Here is a 10,308-nt window from a genome sequence, read left to right on the forward strand (position 1 = left end):
CCTTAGGATTTAGTTGTTATAAGAAGGTGGGGCGGCAGGAAAAAAAAACGTCGCAAGAAAGGGAAGGAAGGAGTCTCGGCGGCAGCAAGGAAGGGAGAGGGGACTTCGACCTTGGAGGGAAGAACAAGCCAACACCAAGTCTCCGAGCACCAATGCACCTCTTAAAACCCTTTCCTTTCCACTCGTTTTGGTCTATTTCGCAGCAATTTTTTTTCTTTTTCCTCAGAATTTCTTTCGACTCTTTGGAGCCTGTAGATGCAGCAGATTTTGAGGGATTTCTAGGTCATCCACAGCAGGTTTTTGGAGAGGAATTTGCAGGTTAAGAGCAGCAAGTACTGCTTCCTTTATAGGTATGGGGTTAGGGTTTCCTTTGGATGACTGGTGCAAGGTCCGAAAGTTGACTGTTCGGCGCAAGGGATTTCTGCTCGTTTTCCTTGTTTCGCTTTGGATCCGAGAGATGGTGATCGGATTCTGTGATTTATTATGCCTCCTTGTTAGATTTTGATTCATGGAATAACCGGTTCCTTTGGGTTTCTTGCATTGTCCTTCAAGAGAATTTTCCTGATGCGATTGAAATTTCTATTGTTTTTTTATTTACTGGAGAGATCGAGATTTGATGATTTAGGTAGGGATTTATGATGTTTTGCATCTTCCTACTACTTCCGGAAGTTTAGGACAGATTGTCGATAGATTAAGGTTGTTGGGAGATGCTTTCGCTCTATCATATTGCTTCTGGATTAATGGATAGATTGTTAATGGAATTAGACTATGAAATGAAGATGTAGTGCTCCTTATTATTGATTCCGAGATTTTGGACTGAGTTTTGGTGGACCAAGTTTTGATTGATGAAGCGTTTTGTGTTTTTTCTTTATTTCTGCCGAATATTCCTGGACAGATTGTGGATAGATGATGTTCTTATTTGCTCCTTCATGTAACCTGGAAGTTGGGTTATTTTGTGGGTGAGTGAAGCTGTGATGGTTTTTCTTGTGTTGCTGGAATTTCGGAACAGTGTTGGGTATGTCGAATTGATTTTGAAGCTGTGCTGGTTTTCTTGTGTTGCTAGAATTTTGGAACAGTGTTGGGTTTGTCGAATTGATTTTGAGGCTGTGCTAGTTTTCTTGTGTTGCTGGAATTTCGGAACAATTTTGGGTATGACGAATTGATTTTGAGACTGTGTTGGTTTTCTTGTGTTTACTGGAATTTCGGGATGGTTTTGGCTATGTCGAGCTGATTTCGAAGTTGAGTTGGGTTTCTTGTGTTGCTGGTATTTCAGGATAGTTTTGGAAATGTTGAGTTCATTCTTAAGTTGTGATGGTTTGTTTGTGACGCTGGAATTAAGGACAGTTTTGGATACGATGTTTTGGATTTAATTTAGTGATGGATTTGTTTCCCTTGCGATGCTGGAATTTGGAGAACGAGTTTTAGGAAAATGGAACTTAGGGTGGTTTGGGTTGATGTACTTCCAGGGATTTCTTAGGATTCAAAGATCGTGTTTGCACTATTGTAGTTATATGCACATCTTTATATGCATATGTTAGGATTACGCTCTGGTATGAATATTTAATTACTTTTATGTAGTAAATGATAGTCATGTTTATTTAGCTTTATTTAATTAATGATATTCATGCTTACCGAACTCATGCAAGTGATGGAATGAATGTTTAGCTAAGTTGGGTAGTAAATGATAATTCATGTTCATTTAGTTTTATCTAGTTAATGATAGTCATGCTTAACGGGCTCATGTAGTTACAATATACATGCCTATGTGAGCTTGAATTAATTGAATGGTATGTATGCTTGTTTAATGATGAAAAAAAAACAACAACAATAATGATGAGGACTAATGGTAATTCTGTGAGGGCCAAGGCTCCAGAGGGATCTCGTTTACGGGACAAGACCCAGAGGGATCCCAATACCAGATTTTCATATATGGCCACGACTCACTGACGAGAGTTGCTGATGCTCCGCCACTTGGTATCATGATTATACAGATTGATCAATCGAATAAAGGATGAAGGATATATAATGAAAAAACAGATAATGTTGCATAATAGGATGATTTTTTTTAAAGTATACGTGAATTGTTGTATTAAAAGCTGATGCTCCATAGTAGATGCCTTTATTTATTATTCTTCTTTCTCTTTGATTAATTTACTTGCACTTCGACAAGAAATATCAAGTAAGGGAAGATTTAGGGATGCATGCGATGGTATATGGAATTTACGCTATTGCGGTTTTGAGGTGCTGAGTTAGACTCACGAGGTTTGATTTTGTGGTAGGTGAAAGAACTGACGATGTTGGAGGCTCGGACTCTTGATCGGACTGGGCTGGACAGTACATTCCCAAGGACCTTATAATTCCGCATTAAGAATGAATAAACAGTGATTATGATGAAGAAAGAATAAAGTAGTATCGAGTATAGTTGTTCTAAGATGGTTGTCTAAGTTTAGGAACTTTTTTTTTCATGGTACCTGTAATGGATTTAAGTGTAGGAGTATGGTTTATTAATTGCAAACAATATTTCTTATTTTTATTGGATATGTTTAAAAAAAAATTGGGTCGTTTCAGTTGGTATCAGAGTAAGGATCTTGTAAGGGATGCGTACTGCCAGTTCTGGGAGGTTCACGAGCCGAGCCTCAAGTCTGTGAGTTATTACCATTTTAAAATATATATGCTGGATTATATGCTTTCATGATATAAAAGTTAGGCGGTTAAATATTTTAAATAGGTGCACAATGGTTATGAATAGGATGATATGTACAGGTATGCCGCCAAGACGAGTCTATCAAAGGCGTAGGGAGAATGGTCGTGATGGGGGAGAACGTGAGGAGGAGAGACATGCGGCGCCCGATCCCCCATCTCCGCTACCAGATGCTACTACTCGTATACTGGAAGGAATGACTCGACTCTTGGAGCAGCATACCGGTAATGCCCATAGGGGGCGACAGGAAGATGTGTATGTGCAATTCAGGAGGATGGACCCTAAGGATTTCGTTGGCACTACCGATCCCTTTGTAGCTGAGGGGTGGATCCGATCCTTAGAGGTGATATTCCGATACATGGATATGGCTGACAAAGACAGAGTCCGATGTGCTATATATCTGCTGAAGGATGATGCTTCTCTATGGTGGGAGGGAGCTGAAAAGGGGGTTAATCAGGATATCCTGACCTGGGAGGAGTTCAAGAGGATCTTCTACGAAAAATACTTCACCGCTAACGTGAGATCGAGATTGAAGAGGGAGTTTATGAGTCTCTGGCAGGGAGACCTGCATGTTGTTGATGAGTTTGTCAAGAAGTTTGATAGAGGATGTCATTTTGTGCCCTTAATCGCAAATGATGCTAATGAAAAATTGAGGCACTTTTTGGATGGTCTCAGGCCTACCATCCGTCGGGGCGTTCTGTTGGCTGATTCAATTGAATATAAAGATGTTGTCACTAGAGCTTATAGAGCTGAGCAATCTTTAAAGGGCATCGAATGGGAGGTGCAGAGGAAGAGACCCCCTCCACAACAACAACAACAACATAATAAGTTATACACTGGACCTCAGAAAGGACAGGGACGATTGAAGCCTCAAGGGAGCACAAAGCAACAATCACAGGGAGCAACTACCTCAAAGACAGAGGAAAAATCATTGTGCTGGGAGTGTAATCGCCAACACTACGGTCAATGTCTGTGGGGTACCTACAAGTGCTTTAAATGCGGAGGGGATGGACACAAAGCTAAGGAATGTCTAAAACTGCAAGAACCTATGGCAGGACGGGTCTTTGTGATGCATGCCAAGGAAGCGGAGTCAGACACTACGCTTGTTACAGGTAACTCGACTAATTTCATGTACTTATTGCCTAGTGTGTAAATGTTAAGCATGGGTGATTAGAATTGCATGTCTCAAGACAAGAGATATAGGGTACCAAACATAAATGGAAGTATTCGAAACTTTTAAAAGGGGTAATGGGTTTTCGGGAATTGTAAGCTTAAATGGATATAATGGTATGGTTGTCACAGGTAGGATATCTATCGCGGGTGTAACTACATACGCCTTGCTAGATTCGGGAGCTACACACTCATTAATATCGGAGACCTTCGTAAAGCGACTAGGGATCTTACCGAGGGACATGGGGAATGGATTCAGAGTCACCGGACCCTCTGGCGAGCAGATGTTATCCACCAAGATGGCAAAAGACACGGAGCATAGACTACAGGAGCATGTGATTCAGGCGGACCTCATAGTGTTGCCAATGCCTGAGTTCGATATTATTCTGGGAATGGATTGGTTATCACAGAATGGAGCTTCGATCGATTTCCGACAAAGGTCGATATCCGTTCGACCATCCCACGACGAGTCGTTCATTTTTTAGGTAGCTTATGAGGAGGGGCTGCCAAGGATTTCTAGCCAATGTCGTTTCGATGCCAGATGCAGTCAACCAGAAGATGGAGGACGTCGAAGTCATGCGAGAATTTCCTAGCGTATTTCCTGAGGATGTCTCTGCATTCCTCTGGAAAGGGAGGTGGAGTTTTCCATCGAGCTGATGTCGGTTACGGTGCTAATCTTTAAGGCATTGTATCGTCTCGCTCCGGCAGAAATGAAAGAACTAAAGGAGCAGATTCAAGAACTACTAGATAAAGGATTCATTCGCCCAAGCTTTTCGCCATGGGGCGCATCGGTACTATTCGTGAAGAAAAAAGATAAAAATATGAGGCTCTGTATCGATTATCGAGAATTGAATAGAGTGACAATGAAGAACAAGTATTCTTTGCCCAGGATCGAAGATTTATTTGATCAGTTGCAAGGGGCGTCGATATTCTCGAAGATAGATCTCCAATCAAGGTACCATCAGTTGAGGGTAAAAGAAATTGACGTGCATAAGATGGCTTTCAGGACTCGATATGGACATTATGAGTTTAGGGTGATGCCATTCGGAGTGACAAATGCCTCGGCAATCTTCATGGATCTCATGAATCGCGTGTTTCAACCATATCTTGATTAGTTCATTATTATATTCATGGATGACATTTTGATCTATTCGAGGAGCAGGGAGGAGCTTAGTCAACACTTGAGGACAACTTTGCAGATATTGCATGACCGAAAATTATTTGCAAAGTTTAGCAAGTACGAGTTCTGGTTAGAGAAGGTGGCATTCCTGAGTCACGTTATTTCAAAGGATGGGGTGGAAGCAGATCCTGCTAAAGTTGAGGCAGTTAAAGCAGTGCCTAAAAATACAACTGAGATACGTAGTTTCCTTAGGTTGGCGGGCTACTATCGGAAATTCATTAAGGGTTTTTCTTCCATTGCAGTGCCCTTGACTGCTCTGACGAAGAAGAATGCCAAGTTTACACGGGGAGTTGATTGTCAAGATAGTTTTGAGCGGTTGAAGCAAGCACTTACCACGCTGCCAGTTTTAGCCATGCCATCAGGACAGGGAGAATATGTGTTATATACGGATGCTTCAAAGCTAAAAGCTAGGTTTGGGAGTGGTTCTTATGCAGCGCGATCGAGTCATTGCATATGCATCACGACAATTAAAAGTGCTTATTAAGGGGGAGCTTTAATGTGCTTATGTTTTATTTATGCTTGTGCTCACTTATGTTTATCTTTATTGCATTATTTTTACTTAACTTTGAATTTCGGTTGCCATAATCAAAAAGGGGGAGATTGTTGGTGCGGGAAGCATCTGACGATCGAACCCAAGTTTTGATAATGGTAAAGGGATCCAAAGTTAAGTTTAATTGTTATCTAATGTGTACGTTTGAGTGTTTCAGGAAAGTCCTAGCTGCGGTTAGGCAAATGGAAAACCCTAGGGGGTGGTAACCCTAGGTCATAGGGGATGGTAACCTTATGCGAAAAGTCTTGGCGGGTTGGAGCTTCGGGTAAAAATCATTGGGGGCGGTAACCCTAGGTTAAAATCCTGGTGTCGCAAACCAGGTAGAAGTCTGGGTGGGTCGAGGACCGGACATCCAGCATGAAGACCGGAAGCATCGGACGCAGAGTAAAAGTCCAGTCGGTCTGAAGGACCGAACTGGCAAAAGGTAAATCTCTTGAGTGGAGTAGGTGAGGACGCGTTTCCCGTAGAGGGAACAGTAGACGTCGAGTCGGCCTAGGGTTTCCGGTTGAAGATCCGAAGTCAGACTCGGACAGTCCATTGACTGTCGATATTTCATTTAGTATACCTATTCTGTGCTAACTTTGTTTTGCAGGGTATGTGTTTGGGACTAACACATTTCGCAGGAACAAAGAAGCAACTCACACCTCGGATGAACAGTGTCCGAGGCACCTCCATGGAGCTTGGAGGCGCCTCGGGTGCAAGGCTGAAGTTGGCTGCGTGCGAGAGTTGGAGGCGCCTTCATGGGCAATGAAGGCGCCTTGGAGCGGCATTGAAAGCGCCTTCAAATGGATAATGAACAGCAACCAGGCCTCATCGACAATGGCTGAATCAGGATCAAATTTTTGGGTTGGAGGCGCCTTGGAGCTTGATGAAGGCGCCTTGAACACCCTATATAAGAGAGTCTCGACCAACAGCTAAAGATATCTTCTTCCAAGTGATCTTTCTGCTACAAGCTGCTAACGAGACGATCCCGAAGTGCTGCAACGAGATCCTGACGACCCGAAGCTTCGAAATTGCTCATTCTTGCTGTCGATATACTCTTTCAGTTTAAATAGATTGTAATAATTCTATAACCATTGTTCGAACTTATAGGTGTTGCCCACAGAAAGTGATCAACGATTGCGGGCTTTGGAGTTGGAGTCACCACAGGCTCCGAACTAAGTAAACAACCTGTGTTTGCGTGTGTTCTTTGTCTTTACTTAATTCCGCTGCGTATTCAGACTCTGTTTCTAAATCGTTCAAGAAAGTCACGAGCGCTATTCACCCTCTCCTCTAGCGCTTCTCGATCCAACAATTGGTATCAGAGCGGGGTTGTTCTGAATTGGTACAACTACCGTTCGAGCATTTTTTCGTCGCTTTTCGTTCGTTTAGGATAAAAATAAAACCTTACGCCTTTCATTTTTTTTCCCTCCAAAATTAATTTTGAAAAATTCACTGTTATCTTTTCACTACTGGTCCGTATTAGCAAAATACTGTGTTTTCAAAAATTTGTGGTAATATTTTTAATATTATTTTAATAATATTTTATTATTTTTTCTCAAAATTCGTGAATTTTCATTTCTATCCTTTTCCCGCACTACTAATTCTGGATTAAGTCCTGGGACATTCTTTTCCATTGTTTTTCTTTGTGTGCAAGATTCTGTTTTCATGGCTCTTTAAGAAGGCTTCAGTACAGCCCGACCCTCGCTTTTCACTGGAGACGACTTTGGCTATTGGAAGAACCGGATGGAATACCACCTCAAGACGCAAGTCGAGATGTGGATTATTATCCAGACCGATCTCGAACTTCCACGTGACGGCGCGGGAGAACTAGTCTCATGCATCAACTGGGACGCTAGTATAAAAAAGAAGGTTGAAGCCGATGCCAAAGCAACCTGCACACTACAATGCGGACTTACAAAAGAAGAACTCAACAGAGTTAGACCCTTCTCAAGCGCCAAAGAGCTATGGGAGAAGCTGATAGACCTGCACGAGGGCACTTCCGACGCTAAAGTAAGTAAACATGATTTAATTTTGAATAAATTGTATAATATTAAATTGCAGGAAGGTGAGACGGTTACCCAACTCCACGCCCGGATACAAGATCTAGTCAACGGGCTTCATGCGATCGACCAAAGGGTGGAGAACAGGGACGTTATAAGGTATGCACTCAACGCTTTTCCGAGGAATACCTTGTGGGCACCCATGGTAGATGTGTACAAGGTATCCAAGGATCTCTCGTCAATAAAATTAGATCAACTTTTTTCTGAATTGGAATTGCATGAGCAGACTAATGCACGCTCGGTCGAGAAGGGTATTGCCTTAATTGCAGGTACAAGCAGAACCCAAGAAGCTAAAGTAAATCGCAAAACCAAACCCGAGTCCAAAGACGAATCAGACGCAGAAGACGATGACGAGGCTATTTCCAAACTGGTAAAGCTCGTACAGAAGATATGCAAGCTGAAAAAGGTGACTCAAACGAAGACGAAGGACAAGACTGGAGTCACCTGCTACGGCTATAACCAGAAGGGGCACTACAAGCCAGATTGTCCAAACAAGAAGAAAAAAAGGAAGGTGTTGAAGGCAACTTGGTCCGAGTCATCAGATGAATCCGAGACTGATGAAGAAGAACCGACGAGCTTCCTCGCGTTACCAGTGCAAGCAAACATTGTCAAAATCGATTCAGAAACTGAGAGTGAGTTAGAAACCGAGTCCAAGCGAAGCCACGGATCCGCATCCGTTTCCGAAGGACCGAACCCCACTGTAAATGCCCTACTCGTCGAAATTCATTTAGATGAATTGCAAGAATTAGTACCTTACTTGTTAAAAAAGTTGGCTAAATCCAACGTTCGGGTCAAGTCACTCCAAAAGGAGGTAGCAACCCTTAAGGAAGCGTCTGACTTGAGTTCTTTAACTGAACCAGTTCAAATTGGAAACTCAACTCAAGTCGAACAACTTGAGGAAGAACTCAAAGACACGTTGGAACGGTTCACCATGGGTTCCAAGAATTTGGATCTGATTCTTGGAAAACAGCGAGCCGTTTACAACAAGTCCAGACTTGGATTCAAAACCAAAAGTAAATATATATCAATCATATCTATCCTTAGTTAATAGAAATAATAGAAACATAATTCAAGCATGAGTCCCCAGGTCAAACTTGGTTAATCAAGTTGGACTTGGACAATATTGGGTTCCCAAGGATCAGATCCATTACCTTGATAGACCATATCGAAGTTATGATCCATGGGGAGCCAATAGAAAGACCATCTTTATCAATAGATAGAAGTGATTGATGTTTGTTTATTTATTTGTTTTTTATATGCATGTTTAGATAGTTCAAGGACCTAGGTGTAATTTACACTTGTTAGCTAAACCTAGGGGTTTTAAAAAGAAAATTAAATATGTAATTTCTTTGAGCGATTCTGTCTAGAAAGTGGTGGATGTTCCCATATCCAAGAAAACCAAGTGCCTCGTCACTGACTGGGAACCAATCTTTGAAATGTATATTTAATTGATTAGTTTAAAAACCTAAGTTTAACTCAAATGTAAATTAATCCTTACACATAACCTAAATTAAAGATAACCATCTCACAAAATTACTTAATATTACTTGATTGATAACTTAGAATTGGGTGAGATGAATCTAGGTTGAATCAATAGTATTAATTTTCAAATAAATTTAAGTTAATTAAATAAATTCAATTTAATCAAATGAATCAACTTACTTAATTAAAATTAATATTTTTAAAAAATATTTAAAAAATTCTTTAAAAAATAATATACTAAAACTTATTTTAAAAATTATTTAAAAAATCACTTAAAAAATATTTTAAAATTTATTTTAAAAAATCATTTTAAAACCTTTTAAAAATCTTTTAAAAAAACTCCTTTAAAATTCATTTTAAAACCTTTTAAAAATCTTTTAAAAAAATTCATTTAAAAATCTTTTAAAAAACTCCTTTAAAAATTATTTTAAAAACCTTTTAAAAATCTTTTAAAAATCGTTTTTTAAAAAAAAAAGTCTTTTAAAAAACTCCTTTAAAAATCATTTTAAAAACCTTTTAAATTATTTTAAAACTTACTTCAAAAATCTTTTAAAAATTATTTTAAAAATCTTATAAAATATCACTTTAAAACTTCTTTTAAAAATTATTTTAAAAATTACTTTAAAAATCCTTTAAAAATTATTTTAAAAATCTTATAAAATATCACTTTAAAAAAAATCTTTTGAAAAATTACTTTAAAAATCTTTTAAAAAATATTATAAAAATCTTATAAAATATCATTTTAAAAAATCTTTTATAAATTACTTTAATTTTTTTTTAAAAATTATTTTAAAAATTTTATAAAATATCACTTTAAAAATTCTTTTAAAAGTTACTTTAAAAATCCTTTAAAAATTATTTTAAAAATCTTATAAAATATCACTTTAATTTTTTTAAAAAAATCATTTAAAAAAATATTTTAAAAATTATTTAAAATCATTTTAAAAACCTTTAAAAATTCTTTGAGAATCTTTTTAAAATCCTTTAAAAATTATTTCAATACTTTGAAAAATTATTTAAAAAATATTTGAAAATCATTTCAAAATACTTTGAAAAATTATTGCAAAATCATTTGAAAAATTATATTTTGAAAATTAATTTTAAAATCAATTTCAAAATTATTTGAAAATTTCATTTAAATCTTTCAATATGCTTTGAAAAATCTTTTAAAAGCATTTGAAAA

The 10,308-nt window shown here is 38.5% G+C and overlaps 2 protein-coding genes across 3 annotated transcripts; both read left to right on the top strand.

The window, feature by feature from the left end:
* LOC122010202 lies at nt 1-4,949 on the top strand. Of its 2 annotated transcripts, XM_042566656.1 has the most exons (3): nt 1-350; nt 2,280-2,644; nt 2,764-4,949. In XM_042566656.1, the coding sequence occupies exon 3, from the start codon at nt 2,766-2,768 to the stop codon at nt 3,852-3,854; it is 1,089 nt and encodes a 362-aa protein (XP_042422590.1). In that variant the 5' UTR covers nt 1-350; nt 2,280-2,644; nt 2,764-2,765; the 3' UTR covers nt 3,855-4,949. The 2 variants fall into 2 exon arrangements, with proteins under 2 accessions (XP_042422590.1, XP_042422591.1); XM_042566657.1 differs by lacking the exon at nt 2,280-2,644.
* A 52-nt stretch (nt 4,950-5,001) lies between these two features.
* On the top strand, nt 5,002-5,535 carry LOC122011240 (uncharacterized mitochondrial protein AtMg00860-like). Its single transcript, XM_042567636.1, has one exon. It carries the CDS (start codon nt 5,002-5,004, stop codon nt 5,533-5,535), a length of 534 nt encoding a protein of 177 aa, XP_042423570.1.
* The last annotated feature ends 4,773 nt before the right edge of the window (nt 5,536-10,308 follow it).

Source organism: Zingiber officinale, chromosome 8A (assembly GCF_018446385.1).
Source record: "Zingiber officinale cultivar Zhangliang chromosome 8A, Zo_v1.1, whole genome shotgun sequence".
Lineage (NCBI taxonomy): Eukaryota > Viridiplantae > Streptophyta > Magnoliopsida > Zingiberales > Zingiberaceae > Zingiber > Zingiber officinale.

What these genes read in the sequence shown, in the direction of transcription:
- LOC122010202 (XM_042566656.1), top strand. Translation starts at nt 2,766, where the DNA reads ATGCCGCCAAGACGAGTCTATCAAAGGCGTAGGGAGAATGGTCGTGAT.
- LOC122011240 (XM_042567636.1), top strand. Translation starts at nt 5,002, where the DNA reads ATGGATGACATTTTGATCTATTCGAGGAGCAGGGAGGAGCTTAGTCAA.